The sequence below is a fragment of the Mus caroli genome, chromosome 4, assembly GCF_900094665.2.
Source record: "Mus caroli chromosome 4, CAROLI_EIJ_v1.1, whole genome shotgun sequence".
Classification (NCBI taxonomy): domain Eukaryota; kingdom Metazoa; phylum Chordata; class Mammalia; order Rodentia; family Muridae; genus Mus; species Mus caroli.
The window spans coordinates 27,588,359-27,610,398 of NC_034573.1; the positions used below are offsets into that span (position 1 = coordinate 27,588,359).

Here is a 22,040-nt window from a genome sequence, read left to right on the forward strand (position 1 = left end):
CCTCCCCTCCTCCCCTCCTCCTCTCCTCCTCTTCTTTCTTTCTTTCTTTCTTTCTTTCTTTCTTTCTTTCTTTCTCTTTCAACTACAATAAGACAGCTCCAAGTGAGAGAAACATACAAGGCTGTGAAGATTTTGTATAGAAGCCCATAGAGATGCTAGATCTAAAAACATTTAAAGAGGCAATGGTAGCTTATGGCATACAATCACCTTATGTGAAACAGATGCTTAATAACTGGCCCATGCAAAATGGTATAATTCCAAAAGATTGGAAAGATTTCATGTCAGCCAGCTTACGACCTGGCCCTCAACTACAGTGGTTGATATGGTGGAGAGAAGAGCTATGGAGCAATGCAATAGGACTAGAGAGGCATTAACATTGCCAAGACTCAGTTGCTAGGTGAAGGGTAGTGTGCTGGGTTAAGAATGAACTCAGCACATTATGTTCAATGATGCCACCTTAGAGCAGTGTCGTACAGTAGCTTTAAATGTTCGGGACAAGGTTGCACAACGGGGAACGTGATCTGACTTAATTACAGAAACAACCCAGGGCTCAGAAGAATCTTTCACTGACTGATTCATTTTATATGTATACACTGTAGCTATCTTCAGACACCAGAAGAGGGCATCAGATCCCATTACAGATGGTTGTGAGCCACCATGTGGTTGCTGGGAATTGAACTCAGGACCTCTGGAAACGCAGTCAGTGCTCTTAATCACTGAGCCATCTCTTCAGCCCCAGGCTAGATGCTGTCCCCAGGCCTCAAACCCTGACTCCGTCCTCGTCTGCCACTCCCAGAGGCACCTGGATGTCCAAGAGTCTGAGAATCCCATGACCCTGGCCTCATCGCGGGTCTGTAGACCCCTGAACCAACTCGGTCTTTCCAGCATCTCAGACCGTGCTTTCCCACCCCCGGAGGGTGTGTCAGCGCTTCCCTACAGTCCAGCGTCGGGTAAGCTTGGTCAAACTTTCCACGTTCAACCTCCCCAAGCAGCCGTGCCCAATGGAGGATCCACCTAAAATAAGGGGTTTCATTGTGACTTTCCTACACATTCATAACACATTTTGATCATATTTCTACTCCATCACCCTTGCCCCCATCTCCTGGCTCTCTTGCTCTTCCTAAAATCCCTCTCACACTTTCATGTTTTCTTTTTAAAATCTAGATTCCTTATCACGTGGCAATCGTCCTTCTGAGTTTGTCTCATTTCACTCAACTTGATCTCTAGTTCCACCCCCTTTCCTGAAAACCACGTGGTTTCATTCTTACTTATGGCTGAGTTACTATACGTGTGCATGTGTGTAGGTGTGCGCCAGGCTATCCAGTTGTGATGCACTGATGGGAGTTTAAGCTGACTGCGTATGGAATTCCACATGCCTGATTCCACTAGAACCTCTTGGTGTCGTGTGGCTACTGTGGATAGTGCCACAATACATGGGTGTGCAGGAATCTCTGCTGTGTGATGACTTTGTCTCCTTCCATGGCATATCAGCGTGAGTTGGTGGACCATATGACTCAGTAGAGAGGCTCAAAAACAAAAGCTTTCTGAGCTCTTTTAATTGCAGAAAACAGCCAGGACCTAACGCAGAAAAAGTTCTATAACAAGTCTCTCTCCTCTCATTTCTGGGAGGGGAGCCTCCTGGCAGAAGAAGAGGCCTTATTGTAAAATCTCCGCAGATGGTATGAGCCTGTCCTTCCTGTAGACGCATCTTCAAGCTGACTGATTCAATCTGGCTTCTCTCAGTGTCTCACTGAGTTGCTCTGCTTGGCTTCATATTAACTCTGGCAATTTGTTCCAATCTTCTGGCTCCTTCTCATTCTCTGGCTTATTCTATCTTCACCTGTGTCTAGCATGTTCTTTCTCTATAGCCTGTCTGTCCCAGTAAAACTGCCTTCTTCCTTCTTTTCTCTCTCTCTTCCCTCTCCTCTCTCTTCTGAGAGTCAAGCATATCCTATTCTGTCAAATCTTTCTCTCAGTTGTCACTGTGTCTGCCACTCAATTACGTCAGGAGAATACAAGTTACACTAATATTTCTGTCCTCCCCAAGACCTCAAGGCATGTGCAATTAGGGCAGAATTACATTCAGCTGGCTAGGAAGGCTGGCCGTATACTCAGGGAAGGGACTTAAGAGGGACGGTAAGCAGTCAGTTGCCTAACTATGATAATCTCTTGCCAGCCAGCCCAGCAGAATTCCAGAAAACGGTGCCAGTCACTTGGAGGATGTCCTGTATGTCAAGGTATGTGTGTAGGGGGTGTGCAGGTGCCTGTGGAGGCCAGAGGTTAAGGCTAATACTTTCTTTGGTGACTCTGCACCTTTTTAAAAATGGGTATCCCATTGAACCTGGAATGGCTAAACTGGCTAGTGAGCTCTAGGAATCCACTTGTCCACGTTGTCTCCCCAGTGCCAAGGTTATATACCCTCTACCAGGCCTAGGCTTTCTGTGTATCCTGGACGCGCAAATTCAGGGCCTTAAGCTCGTGTCGCAGGCACTGCAGCAATGGACTCATCTGCTAAGCCCTAGAAAAACGTTTCCTACTCTAGCATCCAAAAATCTCTTCCTGCTCACACTCCTCGGAGCTGTATCGCATGGTCTTAAACATTCTGTTGCGTTCGGTCCCAGAACATCTTTATCTCTCCTTGTCGCTCACCCTTGAAATTAGCAGGGCACTGCGGCTCTCCAACCGCGCTGAGCTCACACTGCCATCTGGAGGTGTCCCATCCACTGCCTCGGTTTCTGTAGCTGAACGGTTGTCGAGGGGGCTGACATTGGGGTCACCGTGTCGTTCTATTGGTTTTTCCCTTGAGTTCCTCCAAGACTCTTATTCTCCACAGAAGCCTCTTTCAGTTTGCTTAGCAAAATTGAGCCATGTCGTATTGAACAATTCCAAATGTGCCTCTGTCTAGATGTTATCAGAAGGAATCCTGGACTGCACTTTAGAAACCACCTGTTGTTTGTTATCCTAATGAGACAAGGAAACCAAGGCCAAGAAACTCTATTGAATTTTGCCTCTAGTATGTAATGCTCAGGCGAATTCCTTTTTCTTAGGGTCTCAAAAAAACCTACCACATGATATTTATGTATGACATATATTTATATATTTAGAAATATAGACATATACTATATATGCATATATAGGGATATATATATATATATATATATTCCTAAATACATAAATACGGCCTCCTCAGTCTGTATAATATTACTTGTATGTATATTTTCAGGGTTAATCATTTGATTGAGAACTATTGGTGTGCTGGTTCCTGAAGAAGACGATTTCTCCCACTCCCAGAATTCCTTGCTTGTCTGTAGTTCTTTGGGTACGGTTAATGCTCACTATCACCCACCTACTATCTCACAGAAAATTCCCTGATCCCCTGGCTCTTACAGTCTGACTTAGGGTTTTATTGCTGTGAAGAGACACCACGATGAAGGCAGCTCTTACAAAGGACAGTTTCAGAGGTTCAGTCCATTGTCGTCATGATGGAAATCATGGCAGCACACTGGCTGATATGGCACTGGAGATGGAGCTGAGAGTTCTACATCTTGGTCTGAAAGCAGCAGAAGAAAACTGTCCCTGGGTATAGCTTGAACTTATATGAGACCCTCCCCAGCCCTGGTGCAACACTTCTTCCAACAAGGCCTCATCTATTCTGCAAGGCCATACCTCCTATTAGTGCCACTCTCCATGGGCCAAGCGTTCAAACACGTGAGTCTGTGGGGGCCGTACCTATTCAAACCACCATGCAATCCTTCCACTTACTCTTCCAAAAGGATCCCTGGGTCTTAGGTCCAGGAGTGTTTCATAGATGTATGAGTTAAGACTGGACTCCACAACTCTGCATTTTGATTGGTTGTGGTTTTCTGCAGTGGTCTCTGTCTGTTGCAAAAAGAATTTTCCTTGATAAAGTATGAGGACTACACTTATCTACATATCTAAGGACAGATACTTAGAGTGTCGTTAGGGATTTAGTAAAGTACTTCTCTAACATCCATGACATCATGAGGCCTGAGTAGTTGGCTGAAACCACCAGGCATGATTTCACTCTTGTTGAGCTGGTCTTAAGACCAATGAGAGAGCTGCTGGTTACTGCTAAGGTCTGTGTGCCACTGCTGTACCCTTGGTGTTCTCTTGCCACGCTGGTTGGTATTGTGGTTCATAGGCAGCGCCGTTGGGTAGGACTGTTCCTCCTTTGGGAGCTTCATGGTGCCGTCTGGTCCTCAAAGGAGGAAGCTTTACAAGTTCCAGCTCAGGGGCTTCGCTTCCGTGTCTGAACAACAGTGATTTACCTTCCACCTCTAGAGGGCAACCAAGGGCAGCAGCAACAGTCTGTAATGTTTGGAGACTCTCTTAGAGAACCCTGCCTAACAACTCAACAGAGGGCTTCTCATGCCTGATGCTGGGGGGTTGGTTGATAGTCTTCAGCTCTTGAAGGAAGCATTATCAGCCCAGGTGGGAAATTTTCATTTAAACTATGTATTTATATACAGACTTAAGTGTGTGGTAGATACTTAACAATATAATTCCTCGTGACTTTCTCAGACATTTTAGCTGTTATTTTACCCTCTCTCTCCTGTATTTGTCTCCCTTTCCCTCTCTAATTAGACACCTCCTTCCACTTTGCCCAGTCAGACCACGTGTGCCCTCGTATCCCCTCTTTATTGTCTGATCACCAACAATGGCCCCTTTTTCTTTTTTACTTTTCTGGTTTCTGCATTTATTATTCTGAAGATGTTGAGCTAAAAGTCTCAGGTGACAGAGAACATTTGATATTTGTCTTTATGGGTCTGGGTTACCTAGCTCACTACGATCTTTTCTAGTTCCATTAATATCTTTGCGAAACTCATGATTTGATTTCATCTTTCTTTACAGCTGAATACATAAACACTGTATGTGTACTACATTGTGGGTCCCCAGACCAGATAAGGGATGGTAGAACATTGCTCACACCTCAGACATCTCTCAGAGAACAGAGCAGGAATGGGATCTCTCTCTACCCGGCTGAGGCGTGGACCTACTCACCTCCGTAGAGACAAAAGCCACATCTCCATAAAGCCAGATAGGCCACTGTTTCCCTCCAGAGAGCTGGCTTCTCAGAATCATGTGACCGGCAGTCTGCTAATGTAGCTGATGCTCTCGGAGGGCCCCTGCCTCTGCCGCAGCTTCTCCTCCCTTGCCCTCCCTCTTTCTTTCCCCCTCCCCTGACTGGAGCTATATAAGCCAGCCCCACTAATTCAACAAACAAGCTGTTCTCTAAAACAGTCTCACAGGTCATTCACACTCACCCCCACCTGAAACCCCACTCCCCAGCTCCTCCTTATCCCGAGCCTGTGGATGATCAGGGGCAGGGGACCCCACACCACATTGTCATTATCCATTTATCTTTGAAGGGTATTTAGGTTGTTATTAATAGAACAGCAATGAACATGGCCAAACCAATGTCTGTGGAGTCGGATAGCAAGTGCTTTGGGTGTGTGCCAAGGAGTGTTAGAGCTGGGTCAGATGGTAGGATTATTTTTAGCTTTGTGAGGATGCTCCACACCGGTTCCCACCAACAGAGAAGGAGGGATTCCTTTTCTCCCGCATCCTTTCCTGTATTTGTGGTTAGTTGTTTTGCTGACCTTTGCCATTCCCACTGGGATAAGATTGAAGATCTCAAAGTTGTTTTGATCTAAATTTTCATAATTGCTAAAGAGATGCTGAATACTGTTTTAGATATTTTTATCCACTTTTATTTTATTGTATTTTTGTATTTTGAAAACTTTCTGTTCAAGTCCCAGGTCCATTTTTTAATGGGTCCGTCCGTCCCTTCCTTCCTTCCTTCCTTCCTTCCTTCCTTCCTTCCTTCCTTCCTTCCTTCCTTCCTTCCTTCCTTCCTCCCTCCCTCCCTCCCTCCCTCCCTTTCTTTTTCAGTTCTTTGTATATTATGTATATTAATCCTCTGTCAGATGTATAGTTGACAAAGATTCCCCACACTCATGTGGGCTTCTGCTTCACCAGGGTGATTGTTTCCTTAGCTGTGCAGATTTTTAGTTTTATGGCAAAGTTGTTGACTTTAATTCTTGGGCAAATGAGTGCTACTCACAAAGTCCTTTCCTACACCTATGTCATGTAAGGTACTGCCTGCGTTTTCTTCTAGAAGTTTTGGTGTTCCCGTTTCTTAGGTCTTTGATCTATTTGCAGTTAGCTTTCACACAAGGAGGTAGATTTGGCTCTAATTTCATCCTTCTGTGTGTGGGCATCCATCTCCCCAGCGGTATTTGTGGACGATGCTTTCTTTTCTTCAGCACATGTTTTTGGCTTCTTTGCTAAATGTTAAATGGCTGAAGTCACCTGTACTCATGTTTGGGCCTTCAATTTTGTTTTTTATTATTTTTATTATATTATTTTTATTACTTTGGATCTGTAATATAGCTTAAGACATGGAATGGTGGGGTAGGAGAGATGGCTCGGTAGTTAAGAGCACTGGCTGCTCTTCCACGGGTCCTGAGTTCAATTTCCAGCAACGACATGGTGGCTCACAACCATCTGCAATGGAATCTAGTGCCCTCTTCTGGCATACAGATAGAGCACTCATACATAAAATAAAATTTTTAAAAATCTTTTAAAAAAAATCTGGAGTAGTAGTCTGTACCCCCAGCACTGTTCTTTTTGCTCAGGACTGTTTTAGCTAATCCATGGAATCACAAATTCATATGTAATTCCACATGGATTTTAAGATAGTTGGGTTTTTTTTGTTGTTTATCTTTCTGTGAAGAATGAGATGCGGATTTTGATTGGGATTGAATTGAATTTGTATATAGCTTTTGGTAAAAGGATCATTTAAAAATATTAATTCTATTAACCTAAGAGCATGGGGTATCTGTCCACTTTGTAGTTTCTTTGTCTATCTCTTTCTTTAGAGGTTTAAAATTGACACTGTAGGACTCTTCACTTCCTTGTGTAGGTTTATTACTAGATATTTTCCTTTCTTTAAAGCTACTGTGAATGGCAGTGTGCCCATGAGTGCCTTCTCTCTATGTTTGTTGTTGATGTATAGGAAAATTATTGATCTGTGAAAGTTGATTTTGTATCCTGCCACATTGTTGAATTTATCATTTGTAGACATTTTCTGGTAGGAATTTTGGGATCTCTAATTTGGCATGTCATCTGCAAATATGGACAGTTGACTTCTTTCCCTATTTGTATGCCTTTAATTTCTTTCTCTTGACTTATTGCTCCAGCTAGTACTTCAGACATAATATTGAAAAGAAATGAGGATAGTAGATGGCCTTGACTTGTTCCTGACTTCAGGAGGGTTGCTTTGTTTTTCTCCATTTTCAATGATGTTGGCTGTGGGTTTCTCATAGATAGCTTTTATCATGTTAAAGAAGGTTCCCTCCAGTCTTCTATTCTCTGAGACTTTTATCATTAAGTCACTTTGGATTCTGTCAAAGGCTTTCTCTTCATCTATTGATGTGACCATGTGATTTTTATCTTTATATCCATGTGGTTTATCACGTTTATTAACTTGTGTGTATTGATTCATCCCTGAATCTCAGGGGTAAAGCCAACTTTTTCATGGTGGATAATGCTTTTGGTATGTATCTGTATTTTGTTTGAAAGTATTTTATTGAGCACCTTTGAGTTTATATTTATTAGGAATACAGACTGGCCTGAACTTTTATTTCCTTGTGCCTTTACCTGATTAGGATATTAGAGTGACACTGACTTTAAAGAAGGCGTTTGGGAGTGCTCCTTCTGCTTCTGTTTTTGAATAGTTTAAAAAGGATTGCCTAGAATACCCAAGCTACAATCCACAAAACATATGAAACTCAAGAAGAAGGAAGACCAAAGTGTAGAGACTTTGATCCTTCTTAGAAGAGGGAACAAAATACCCATGGAAGGAGTTACAGAGACAAAGTGTGGAGCAGAAACTGAAGGAATGACCATCCAGAGACTGCTCCCCTTAAGGATCCATTCCATATACAACCACCAAACCCAGACACTATTGTGGATGCCAACAAGAGCTTGCTGACAGGAGCCTGATATAGCTGTCTCCTGAGAGGCTCCTGCTCACAACCATGCATTGGACTGAGTACAGGGTCCCCAAAGGAGGAACTAGAGAAAGTACCCAAGAAGCTGAAGGGGTTTGCAGCCTCATAGGAGGAACAACAATATGAACTCCCAGAGCTCCCAGGGACTAAACCAGCAACCAAAGAGTACACATGGAAGGACCCATGACTCCAGCTGCATATGTAGCAGAGGATGGCCTAGTCGGTCATCAATGGGAGGAGAGGCCCTTGGTTCTGTGAAGGCTTCATGCCCTAGTATAGGGGAAATGCCAGGACCAGGAAGCAGGAGTGGGCAGGTTGGTGAGCAGGAGGAGGGGGGAGAGATAGGAGGTTTTCAGAGGGGAAACCAGGAAAGGGAATAACATTTAACATGTAAATAAAGAAAATATTTAATAAAAAAGAAAAGAAAAAGGTCTTCTTTAAATGTCTTCTAGAATTATGTTGTGAATCATCTAGCTTTGAACTTTTTCTTTGCTGGAAGGTTCTTTAATTATTGTTTCAATCTCCTCACTGTTATGTCTGTGGTGGTTTAAATGGGAATGGCCCCCATAGGCTCAGGTGTTTGATTTCATGCTTTTCATTTGGTAGAAATGTTTGGGAAGTGGGCTTGTTGAAGGAGGTGCATCAGTTCGGGTAGGCTTGAGGTTTCAAAAGTTCACACCATTCCCATTTAGTTCTCTCTGTCTCTGTCTCTCTGTCTCTTTCTCATTTTATGTATGATGTCATTTAATTCTGATGTGTCTTCGTCTATTTTTTGTCCAGATGACCTGTCTACTGGAGAAAGTGGGGTGTTGAAATCACTTACTATTGATGACTGGTTTTAATCTGCGTCTTTAAATCCAGTAGTGCATTTTTAAAAATGTCTTCTTAGTTAACTACTCCCTTGATGAGAATGAAGTGTTTCTCTTTATCACTTCTGATTAATTTCAACTTGAAGTCTCTTTTGTCAGATATTAGGATAACAATGCCTGCTTGCTTCCTGGCTCCATTTGATTAGAGCATGTTTGTTTATTCTTTAAGGCAGTTTTTACCTTGAAAGCTGTGTTCTTTGTAGACCAACTGACAGATTTTGTTTCTTGATCCACACAGTCAACCTATGTCTTTTGATCAGAGAATTGAGGCCATTGGTATTTAAAGTTGTTATTGAAACATGTATGCTAGTTGTGATCACTGTGTTGTTGGTAATCATGGATTTGTATTTCTTTCCACGGTCTATTAGCTGTGCTCATTCATCTTTTCAGCCCAAAATATTGCTTCCTATATTTCCTTTGTATTTGTTCTTTTAGGTGTAATTTATTTATTTATTTTATGTATATGAGTACACTGTAGGTGTCTTCAAACACCAGAAGCGGGCATCAGATCCCATTACAAATGGTTTTCAACTACCATGTGGTTGCTGAGAATTGAACTCAGGACTTCTGGAAGAGCAGTCATTGCTCTTAACTGCTGAGCCCTTTAGGTATAATTTTTAAAGACTTTTTATAATACGAATTTTTTTCTTTCTCCTTGTACTATGGCAGATAGTTTTGCTGGGTATATTAGTCTAGGTTTCCCATCACAGTCTTTTAGGACTTTGAAAGCATTGCTCCAGACTCTTCTGGCTTTCAAAGTTTCCAATGAGAAATCAGCTGTTACTCTAATGGGTTTTCCTTTATATGTGACTTGTGTTTCTTCTCTTGATGATCTCAATACACTTTCTGTTATGTATATTTAATGTTTTGACTATGAGATGCTATGGGATTTTCTTTTCTGGTCTTGTTTATTTGGTATCCCGTGTGCTTCTTGTCTGTGTGTGGGTGTGTTCTTTCCTTAGTTTGGAGATGTTTTCTCCTATGATTTTATTGAAGATCTGGTCTATGGCACTGACTTGGGATTCCTGTCCCTTATCTATGACTAGTATTCAAAGGTTTAGTCTTTTCATGGTGTCCCATATTTTCTTTCCTATGTTTTAAAGTGGTTTTTTTTTTGTTGCTTATCTGGTTTAAATCTTCTGCTTTATCTTTGAGTCCTGATAGTCTGTCTTCATTCTACTTACAAGGCTTTCCTTGGAGTGTTCCAGTTGGGTTACTAACTTTTTCAATTTCATCTTCATTTCAGCTTGAGTCCTCTTTAACATTTCTCTTTCTTTTTTTTTTTTTTTTAGATTTATTTATTATATGTAAGTACACTGTAGCTGTCTTCAGACACTCCAGAAGAGGGCACCAGATCTCATTACGGATGGTTGTGAGCCACCATGTGGTTGCTGGGATTTGAACTCTGGACCTTCGGAAGAGCAGTCGGGTGCTCTTACCCACTGAGCCATCTCACCAGCCCAACATTTCTCTTTCTTTATTGAACTCTATTCTCAAGTCCTGGATCATCTTCATCATCTTCATCAGCCTTATCTTGTGTTTCCTTAGGCTTAAGTTCTTTCTCCTTAATATGATTAAGCTCTTCATTTGTGTATTCTTTATATATATATATTTGTGTATTATATATATATATATATATATATATATATATACCTTGATTATTTGATGAAGTTTATGATTGGTCTTTTAAATTCTGTGTCCTGGGGTTCATCCAGGTAATTCTTGTTGGTGAACATTTCTACAGGACTGGTAGGCTTGTAGGAGAAAATACTGGATTGCTCATTCATGCTCCACCCCCACCCCCACCAATGAGATTGAGCACATGGACTTTTTTGTTACTTCTCCATTTGAGCTGGACAGAGTAGGTTGGAGCAGAAGAGAATTCTGAATCAGTTTATTGACACAGTCTGAAAGTCTCAACTGTCTGAAATCAGCTTGGAGGAGTCAATAATTTGGAGTGCTGAATGTAGTCCTACTTCATGGGACTCTGACTCTGTCCTGTGATGGAGACAGAACCTGGGCCTATAGATTCTGTGCCAAGGTTCTGAGCAGGTATCAAAGGAGACATAGTTATTGATGACTGTTCATTTATGTCCAGACATTTCCAAATGAAAACGTCCAAAGAGTCTGGTACAAGAATATTACATTTGACAAGGATTTTAGCTTTCTCTTTGCACAGCGTAGGGTACACTTTTCCCCACTTGACCTCTTAATTTCATCTATAGCTCCCCACAAGGTATCAACCCCAAGGTTACAGAAGCCATGGGCAAACTAGAAGCATCTAGGAGCATTAATAGATCAGGAGAGGATCAAACCAAGCAGACAGACAGACAGAGTCTCTGCCTTTCAGCATTTACTTTTTTCTTTCTATCCAGTTGACTTGAAAATACAAACCCTCACCAGTACACCCACCACATTTGATGATGAACTAATTTAGACCCTCCCCGGGGACCGTCCCTCAGGACACAGGAATTCAACCTCAGTTTAGAAAATCCCTGACATCTGACGCAGGGGGATTTGCGGGGTTAGTGGAAATTGCTTTCTCCCGCTGGCCAGATTACTGACTGCAGCTTCATTTTCTCGGGGTAAACATCCTTCTATTAACAAACACAGCAATGATGCCTTGAGAGAGGGCGGACGGCAGCTCCTCACCGCCTCCTTCTCACGGCTTCTCGGGAGAACTGTTTGATTTGGGAATCTATGTTGGCTGCCCAGAATATGAAATTTGGCATATTCCTTTTGTGGTGGGGATGGGTTCTGGCTGCTGAGAGCACAGCACACTGGCCAGGAAGAGAAGTTCATGAGCCATCTAGGAAAGGCAGGTGAGTGACTTGGAGGCAAAGGCCTTGGGGTAAGGATGAAAAAAAAGCAGGTTCTTCATGGTTGTGTCTTAGCAGCAGCATTGCCAGATCTGTGTAGAAACACCTTCTCCCCTCCCCCTCCTCCTCCTCCCCTTTCAGGAAGCTAGAATGCTGTTTTCCTTTGTAATAGCACTACACTTGATAGTATTAGCATATTTTCTTAAGTTTGTTATTAATTATCTAAAAAATTATCTAAAAAATCATTCTGAAAGAGAGGTTATTATATTTTCTGAAAACCAAGGACGATCCTCAAGGGATCTGATGGAAGTTTTAATCTGTGGGAACGAGTTACAAAGTAATTAATTTCAGTGGAACTCTTTTCGGTTTTGTTTTAAAAGCAGTCTTCTTTGGGATGCACAGCTATCAGCGTCAGTAGGTTGTCCCCTACCTGTGACCTGGGAGGGGTTGGGGTGGTTGGTACTCACTGCCCCAGCCGGCTGTAGCTGCCTCACCTGATGGAGTTTAGGCAGCCAGGGCCTGGCCTTTGGCCGGCATCAGTCAGTAAACCAGGCACTGAGGACAGCCAGGCCCCCCACTCCTTCACTGATGTGGAGATAGATGAAGTAAAGGCCATCAGTATTTCCAGTTGAACCTAAAATTTCCTTCTATTTGGCTGTAAGTCTGCAGAGTAAGAACGATCTGCTAATGCGAGGGAAGCAGGTCTCTCAACAGTCTGGATCCAGTGGGCCCCTGTCTTGTTCCTCTGTGCTCCCTCCTGAGGTCGGAGTCCTCCCCCAAGCAGATTCACAGCGCAGATGTGCTCACGACTCTAGTTTCTACGATGTCATTAGACTAGATTCTCAGACATCCGGCGGTCGCAGCGAACCTAGGGCACTAAGGAGGAGGACCCCTGTGCCCAGAGAGAGAGTCAGGAATTGCTTGGGCAAATGGAATTTGTGCAGTGATGAACCCACAAAATGCAGGGATTCTTTGACCCAAATGTGCTCATGGGAATTAAAACCAACTAACACGCTAATTGACCCCCAAACCCTCAGGCTTTTCCCAAGACACAATTAGAATGGCAGCCTGTTTAGAGAAGTCATAAAGACTGCATAGACTCTTCTAGAAAGTTAATTTTAATTGAGTTTTAAAATTACTTTAAAAATGTACAGTATTGTAAACTGATTATTAAAGGGTATAGAGCATTATATGGGCAAAAATGTGGACTAATTAAATCAGTCTAGTTAACATATGTGTCACCTCAGATACTCAGGGTTTCTCTTTTATGTTTTATTTATTTACTTTATGTATATGGGTAATTTTGTCTGTGTGACTGTGCACCCTGTGTGTGGTCCATGCCACAGGGGTGAGAAGAAGGAGTTGGATTCTCTGATATTGGAGTTAATAAAGGTAGTTGTGAGTTGCGATGTAGATGCTGGAATTAAGTCTAGATCCTCTGAAAGAGCATCCAGTGCTCCTAACCACTGAGCCATCTCTCCAGCCCCCTTAGGATTTTATTTTGGTGAGAAGACTCAAAATGAGTGTTGATGACTTTGAAACCTACAGCACATTATAGCTGCAGTCACCTTGCTATGGTATTTTAACACGAAGGTGTCTGCCCTTCACCCAGCATCTCCAAACCCAGCCTCGAGCAATGTCCTTCTGCTGTCTGCTCCTGTGTGTTGGGATCTGTCTGTAAGAGGAATGTGCAGTAAGTGTAAGAAATTGTGCCTAAGAGTGCAGGGTCACACACCTGTAATGTCAGCACTTGAAAGCTCTCAAATACATGTAGGCATTTAAAAGCAGGGAATTAGATTCGGGTCAGATTTTGGGCCTGTGAAGGAGCCTGAGAATATTTGGCTTAGGTATTTGTCCTGTGTCTAGCTTGCTAACTTAGAATAACACCTGCAGGTTTGTCCCTGTTGTCACAAACAGCAGTCTCCTTTTGTAAAGGGCTGACTACTGTCCTGTTAAAGACACACCACGTCCTCTTCACTTGTCCTCACGGGCACTTTGGTCGGTACCATACCTTGGCTGAACAGTGCCCTGCTGAACGTGGAAATGCAGACATCTGGTCAGAGCATTGAATTCAAAACCTTTACTTGTAATCCCTGAAGAATGGAGGCATGACAGTTCTATTTGTTCTTTGAGGAGCCTCATAGTTTTGTGAAATAGCTGTATCAACTCGCACCCTCACCAACAACGCACACAGGTCACTCTTCACACCTTGCTCACACTTGCTTGCTTCTCCAGTTCCCACTGGCCTCTTGGATGGCTCCCCTAGAAAGAGAAAATGACAGGCAGGGGTGTGTCTTCGTTCTGTTTTAAATCCAGTTGTTCTCTTTCTTACTGAACTGAAGTTCTTGTGAGATTTTGGTGGCGCCCTTCTCAGATGTAGGCCTGGTCAATAGTTTCTCTAAGCCTGCAGGTCACGTCTTTGTCCCTAATTGCTCCCTTCACTGTGGAGAATCTGGGAGTTCCATGCAATCCCACTGGGTTTGCTTCTGTTGCACGAACATTTGAGATCACATCCAAAACACTATCACTGAGCTCAAGGGCCCGAATTCTCCTTGTTGTCTACCAGTAGTTTCATAGTTTTGGGTCTTTTTTTTTTTTTTTTTTTTTTTTTTTGAGACAGGGTTTCTCTGTGTAGCCCTGGCTGTCCTGGAACTCACTCTGTAGACCAGGCTGGCCTCGAAATCTACCGAATTCTACTCAGAAATCTACCTGCCTCTGCCTCCCAAGTGCTGGGATTAAAGGCGTGCGCCACCATGCCCGTCTATAGTTTCGGGTCTTTAACACATTCTGCGATTCTCCTTGTATTCAGTGTGAGACAAGAATTCAGTTTATTTTTCTGCATGTGGAATCCAGTTGTCACAACACTCTTTAAAGAACAGACTGTCATTTTCCTATTGTGTGTTCTCTGTGCCTTTGTCAAAACCGGCTGACTGTAAAGGCCGAGGTTCAGGACAGGAGATGCCGCTACATGGCAGAGCAGAGCTCATAAGTATTTGATTTCCTGTTGCCACTGTAAAAGGGATTGCTTTACTGGCTTCTCTTTTGAACAGTTCCTCGCTGGTGTGTAGAAACATGTGTTTATGTGGTGTCCTCTAGCTTTACTGCTTTATTTATTTATTTATTTATTTATTTATTTATTTATTTATTATTTCTAGTCGTTTTGAGTAGACTCTGGATCATACCATCAAGCAACAGCTGCTCTAGCTAAGTGCTAACACGTAGTCCTTAGCTGGACAGAAACTGTCAGTGTTCATCTCAGCCTTATTTCTACAGAGTGAAATACACTTTTTAAAAGTTACTTTTCAAACTTTTTCATTTTTATATTGGAAGACACACACGGCACTTTTCTTATCCTGTGAATATATTTTTGTAATTTTATTGTATCTAATATAATTTTGCCTAATATTTACCTATTTTAAACCCACAGAATGATCATTTGATTAGCTGCATAATAATGTATAATATGCATAATACACCGCTATTCAAGCATTTCCTTTATTAACATTTAGTTTCTTCCTATTTATTATTACAAATATATTTTAAAAGATTTATTGCATCTTAATTTTTGCGTACAAATGTTTTACCTGTGTGTGTGTGTGTGTGTATGTATATGTATGTATGTGTACTATGTATATACTCTCCATAGAGATCAGGGGATGTATGGAAGGTTATGAGTTACCATATGGAAGATAGGAGTCATTGGAAACAGAGCCTGGATTCCCTGCAAGAGCATCAAGTGTTCCTAACCACTGAGCCATTTCTCTAGCCCCTACAATTACAAATATTATACATGGTTGTCTAGCTAGGATAGACTCTTGAAAGTATCCTGGATCAACCAGGTGTGGTGGCGCACACCTTTAATTGAAGCACTCAGGAGGCAGAGGCAGGAGGATCTCTGCGAGCTTGAGGCCTGCCTGGTCTATAGAGTGAGTTCTAGGACAGTCAGAGCTACATAGTGAGACCGTGTCTCAAAATAAGATCAACAACAAAATAATAAAATAAAGACAGTGTCCTGGATCAATTAGCATGCAGACACTCAGAACTCAGCTTCTGGGTTTGGAGATGTTTGTGTGAGGAAAGTCTCTTGCTGCTAAGTCTGAGGGGCTGAGTTCCGTCCCTGGGTCCTGCACAGTGAAAGGAGAGAGACAACTAATTCCTGCAAGTTGTCCTCTGGCCACCGCATGTGCACAATTGTGTGTAGACCCACCACACACACACACACACACACACACACACACACACACACACACACACACACAAATAAATATAATAAAAACTAAAATTCAAGGTAGGTTTGATTACATTTCTTTACAAAACAGAAAGTGGGCCAATTTATATCCCATCATCCAAGTTGTTTTTATGTAGCCTAAACTTCTAAAAGACATGTTACCCAGATTTGAAAAATCTCTCTGAAGGCATGTCCAAATGCTCTCCCTTGCATGTATCCCAGAGGACACGGAGCAATGGACTGATGCACACAGTCATTCATTTCATCGTGGAAGGCTGGAAGCATGCGTGTACTACAGGCCCTGGGGATGCTAGCCCAGCCTCTGCAGTGTGAGCTCATCCTACCAGAAGCCAGAGCCTGCTAGCTCTATAACTTCTGGCCATACTAAAATCCACACTTCCTGTGAAGCAAAGAAAACCCAGCTGGCTTCAGCAGCATCCCATCCCAGAGAGACTAAATTGGCTTGCACATCGGGAGATGTGGTAGATAGGAGGAAGGGTCCCAGAAGGGAGACAGAAAATAACCAGAGGCCACACTTGGAACAGGTGAGAGATTGTGCGTGGTCTGGGCCAATAGCGGGATGAACAGGGATAGAGAGATGGAGCCCAGAGCAGTTTAGAATTGCCAGGATTTGTGTGGCATTAGGGTAAGAAAGCAGTTTCGGGTAAACACCCAGCAGGCATTTGGGTTGCTTGTCTGGGAAAGAGGCCACGTCAGGGGCAGGAGAGCAGGAGAGTGTGTAAAGAAAGGGCACAGTCCTGCTTCACTTAGAGGCTGTGGGGAGTCACCTGCACATTTTCAGGAAGGGTTAGCCAGCTCAGGGAGAGCTGGGCTTGTGGACGCAGATTCGAAGGAAGTCGTCAAGGGACTTGACGTCTGAGAGAGAAAACAGCGTGAGATAAGAGTGGGAACAAAGGCAGAAGAAGAGGAACATTGAAGAACTCAGAGGAAGAGGATACGGTACTGTATGTAGGCCTGTAACCCCAGCAACTTGGGAGGCTGAAGCAGAAGGATCACAAGTTCACGGGTAGGCTACATAGCAAATTCAAAGTCAGCGCAAACACCTTAGTGAAAGAGGGAGGAGTTTGGGACCAGCAGTGGTGGCACATGCCTGTAATCCCAGCACTTGGGAGGTGAATCATTTTAGCTACATAATGAGTTTGAGGTCAGCCTGGGCTTCTGAGGGGAAAGAGGGAGGCTGGGTATATATTTCAGTGATAAAATGCTTTCGTAGCATGCCTAAGGCCCTGGGTTCGATGTTCAGTGCCAGCCTTCAGCTCCCCACGCTTACACAAGAGGAAGAAGACTGCGGAGGAGGAAGTGGAACTGAGGACTAGACAGGTGAGTATAGAGAGAGTAGAGAGGTGTCAGGGACACTAAGAAGCATTTGGTGGCGTTCACGTTTGTTATAGCAGTTAGTAAGTGGGCATTCACCAGCCTCTGGAGGTCTCAGACTGGGGAGCCATCCTAGAGAGGTGCCCAGGCTTTCCTGAGGATGGAAGGGTCAATGGGTCAGCTTACACCAAGTCAGGTTGAAGACTGAGAGTTAATACAGGATAGAGGAGCCCCTACCTTTAACAGCCCTCACAAGAGACAGACATCAGTGGTTTAGCAGAGGAGTCCGGAGTTCACTGCTTCAATCCCTGGGGCAGAGGTGGCGCTGCAACTCTGTGGAGAACTCAGCAAGTTCACCTCTGACAGCACTGTTCTGCAGACTCCCCCTTGACAAGCATACGCTTATGTTTCTAATGTTTAAAGCATTTAATCAGCGGTGGGAACTCATTTAGTGAGGCTCTCACTTTTCAAAGTCACATAAAGACAGAGTGAATATGATGTGACTGCTGGGCCTGGAGAGATGGTTCAGTGGCTAGGAACCCCTGCTCTGGTAGAGGAGCCAAGTTTAGCTCCTAGAACCTATGTGGTAGCTTCAATTATAGGAACCGATTGTAACCTCAGTTCCAGGGCGAACGCTCTCACCTGACCTCTGTGGGCATCAGGCACACATGTGGTGCACATACATACATGCAGACAATCATTCATATACATAAAGTGTGTGTGTGTGTGTGTGTGTGTGTCTAAGATGAAACAAAAGGAGCAGAAAGGATTTCCCAAGGGAATTGAGGAAAGTACAATCTGAAAATTCTGCCAAGGAGAATCGGTGTGGGAGGGGGCATGAAAGCTTTAAATGTAAAAAGCATTTTCCAGAAGGAAGGAGCAGGGAATTTCTATTCAGCCATGTACCAGCAAAACATAAATGGTCTAGATAGAGGCTCTACCTGAGGCACAGACCAGAGAAACCCATTCTCAGCATGGGCTTCCTGTGGAAGGATAATTAAGCAGGCCAGGTCTTGGTGTTAGGGCCCCATCAGATTCTTGGGAACTGGTATTAGGGATAGTGGCAGAGAGATGGCTTGATCTAATAACTCCAAGAAAGGACTGAGTAATAAGTGAGTGCAGTGGGCTGCCTCTTAGTCCAGCCTCAGCCCAACCTCCCTTCCATGCGCAGACTTCCTGTCAGAGGGGTCATGTGTAAGAACAGTGGTGAACCTTCATGGAAACAGACATGTATGTATAAGCTAAGTATGTGTGGTTGTGCATCTGTCTTCCCCTCTACTCATTCACCCATCCATGGGAAAGAGAGAAATTATTTTAAAAACTCAGGCGTTGAAGACATGGCCAAGGTTCAGTTCCCAGTTTCCATATGATGGGTCACAATCACCCATAACTCTTTTTTCCAGATATTTGGCTCTCTCTTCTAAATTCTACAGGCACCAGGCACAAACTTTGTGACTATACATACAGACAGGCAAAACACTTGAACACATAAAATGAAATAGATAAATATAAATTAATGTTAAAAAAAAAAGACTTTCAGAAATTTGTGGTGGAGGGGGATGGTAGCACACACCTAAAATTCCAGCAAATGGGGGAAGCTGAGGTAGGAAGATTGTCATGAGTATTAGGCCAGCCTGGGCCACATGGTGATATTGAGGCTAGTCTGGGCTAGACAATAAGACAACCCAGTGTTACAGAACAGAAAGAGGAAAGAACAAATGAATGAATGAGTAAATGAATCAATGAACAAACTTACAAGGCTGTCAAGACTAACCTGAAGCTACTGCTGTCATAGTCTTGAATTACAAAAGCAATCTGGAAGCAGAATTCCTCTTGGTTGAAAGACTTTAGTCTTAAGGACCTTCAACTGCTTGAATGAGGCTGATTTACCTGATATTTACTGATCTAGTTGTTATTCACACCTTAAAAATACCTTTGCATGAGCATCAAGACTGATGTCTAATGGAAAACTACGTATACAGCCTAGAAAGTTTACATTAAACTCATCATTGATCATTCTAGGATATGTGTGGTAGTTTGAATAAGAACATCCCTCATAGGCTCATATATTTGAATGCTTAGTCTTTATGGAGTGGCACTATTTGAAAGGATTAAGAAATGTAGCTTTGCTGGAGGAAGTGTTACTGGGGGTGGGCTTTGAAGTTTTAAAGGCCTATGACAGCCCCAGCCTCTCCCTCTCTGCTTGTGGATCAGAATGTAGCTCTCAGCTACCTCTCCAGCCCCACAGCTACCTGCCGCCATGCTATCTGCCCTGACAATGGAGTAAGCCTCTGAAACTATAAGCAAGCCCCCAATTAAATACTTTCTTTTATAAGAGTAACCTTGACCATAGTGTCTGTTCATAGCAATAAAACAGTGACTAAGACAGAAGATGGTACCAGGGAGATGGGTTATAACAGGTCTGACCATGCTGTTTGTTGGTGGAATGTGAAATTTGAGATTTTGGATAGGAAAGCAGTTGATTGGGGCTTAAATACCAGTAAGAGTGTGGAGGACAGTGGTGCTTTGAGCAATGTAGATTATGACGGCCCTGCTTAAGATGTTTCAGAGAAGAAGAATATTAGTAGGTGGTCAAAAGACCATTCTTGTGATATTTTAGTGAAGAATGTAGCTGCTTTCTGCCTGAGGCTAAACTGATGAGTTTTGGGTTAATGGTGTTGTCAGAGGAGAATTCAAGACAGCTTAATATTGACTCACTTAGTTATTAGTGGTCACTTTTATGCAGAACGATAGTAAAAAGGAGCAAGCTGAGCAAGGGAAAATACAAACGTACAGTGTGAGGAGAAAAGGAGCACCAGGACGTGTAATGGAGCTACTTAGCAGCTTTCCTTAGCCGTGGAGAGAGATTCTACAGTGCCTTTCTTATATTCTTAATTCTAAAGCAAGAACCATGTGGCTGAAGCTGCCAAGTTCTACTGCTTGCTGGGGCTGGAACATGCCCTCCTCTTTCAATTACATCAACATCATCTGTTGATGTTTTCCTCAATGCCTAAGCTTCCTTTTAATTTCTCTTTCTTTCTTTCTTTCTTTCTTTCTTTCTTTCTTTCTTTCTTTCTTTCTTTCTTTCTTTCTTTCTTTCTTTCTTTCTTTCTTTCTTTCTTTCTTCCTTCCTTCCTTCCTTCCTTCCTTCCTTCCTTCCTTCCTTCCTTCCTTTCTTTCTTTCTTTTTTTTTTGAGACAGGGTTTCTCTGTGTAGCCCTGGCTGTCCTGGAACTCACTCTGTAGACTAGGCTGGCCTCAAACTCAGAAATATGCCTGCCTCTGCCTCCCAAGTGCTGGGATTAAAGGCATGTGCCACCACTCCTGGCTGCTCCTTTAATTTCTTTTAACAACTTGGGAGCTTAGCTGGGTGCGTTCTTGCCCTGAGGCCACCGCTTTTTTTTTTATTCCATTTAGCATCAGGCTTTTCTTTAAACTTTATATCTCCTTGAGTGCATTATGATATGGCTGCAAGCCTATGGGGCCAGGGAGTGGGATGTGGTGGTTTGAATAAGAAAGGCCCCATAAGCTCATATGTGCTGTCATCAGGGAGTGGCACTATTTGAAAGGATTAGAAGGATTAGGAAGTGTGACCTTTTTGGAGGAAGTGTGTTACTGGGGGTGGGCTTTGAGGTTTCAAAAGCCCATGCCAGACTCAGTCTTTCTCTCTCTAGCTGTGAATCAGGATGTAGCACTCAGCTACCTCCATCACCAAGCCTACCTGCCACCATGCTCTCTGCCATGATGATAATGGACTAAGCCTTTGAAACTATAAGCAAGATTCAATTTAAATTCTTTCTTTAAAATGAGTTGTCTTGGTCATCAGGTCTCTTCAGCAATAGAACAATGACTGAGATAATATGTAACTCAAGAAACAGGTTATTTGTTATCAAAATCACTTAGTAAGTAATCAGTGGAGATGAACTATTCAGAACTGAGGGGAAATACAGAATATTCACCATGTAGAACATGCATAAGCTCCAGGACACTCCAGGAGAGACCACATCCCACGAGTATCCTCATAGTGTAAGAACTGAGCCTATGGGGCAGCTAGATATGGCCTCAGACAGCAGACAGAGACCTTCAAGTTTCTCCACGTGATGCTTCTACAACAGATTCCGACACACTCAGTGTGACAGCTTGAAGCCCAATTCACTATTTCTTTTATTTGTGTGTTGGGAAGGGGTTGAGACAAGATCTTTATTTACAACTCAGGATGGGCTCAAATCCATACCAATCCTCCTGCCTTGGCCTCCTGAGTGCTGGAATTACAGACTCCACATCAATGCATGGCTCCAATCCTTTCACAGCTAAGGAGATACTTGCCAGGTCAGAAAAATAGCACAAGGTCAGATGTGCTATTGCTCTAGCTTGCTGCTTTCAGGAACCACACCCTGGCAGTCCTGGCAGCCCTGGCAGCCAGACACCCTGTCTAGGGGCTTGGCTGACCTGAGGAGCCACAGAGCAAACCCAGGTATTTGGTCTAGTCCTTCCTGCTCTGTGTTCTGCACCAGTGCGGTGAGCCTGGCCCACGGGCTGTTCCTAGAGAACAGTGAGTCAGTCCCACAGCATGGCTGTTGCCCACTCTGTGCCTCTGTCTGGACATCATTATGTCCTCTCGCCCACATTATGCCTCTGTAACTGTCACCTTCTCATGGGATTTCTTTAGCCACGTGTATGAAACAACCATCTCAGCATCCTCACCGTCCTCCAGAACATGTTTGTTATCTTAGCAAGAGTTCTCATGCCTGCAA

At 43.2% G+C, this 22,040-nt stretch overlaps 1 protein-coding gene across 3 annotated transcripts in view; it reads left to right on the forward strand.

Moving 5' to 3' along the window:
• Positions 1 to 4,370: 4,370 nt before the first annotated feature.
• Gabrr1 (gamma-aminobutyric acid type A receptor rho1 subunit) overlaps positions 4,371 to 22,040 on the forward strand; it is a 39,160-nt gene continuing 21,490 nt past the window's right edge. The window contains exon 1 of one of the 3 annotated variants that reach the window (XM_029476405.1): positions 4,371 to 4,452. Coding sequence is in view for 1 of the 3 variants with exons in the window: in XM_021160844.1 (XP_021016503.1) it covers positions 11,606 to 11,727 (122 nt within the window). In the remaining 2 variants the exon portion in view is untranslated. Of the gene's footprint in view, positions 4,453 to 11,507; positions 11,728 to 22,040 lie in introns of those variants that run through there. The other 2 variants (XM_029476406.1, XM_021160844.1) reach the window with 2 other exon arrangements.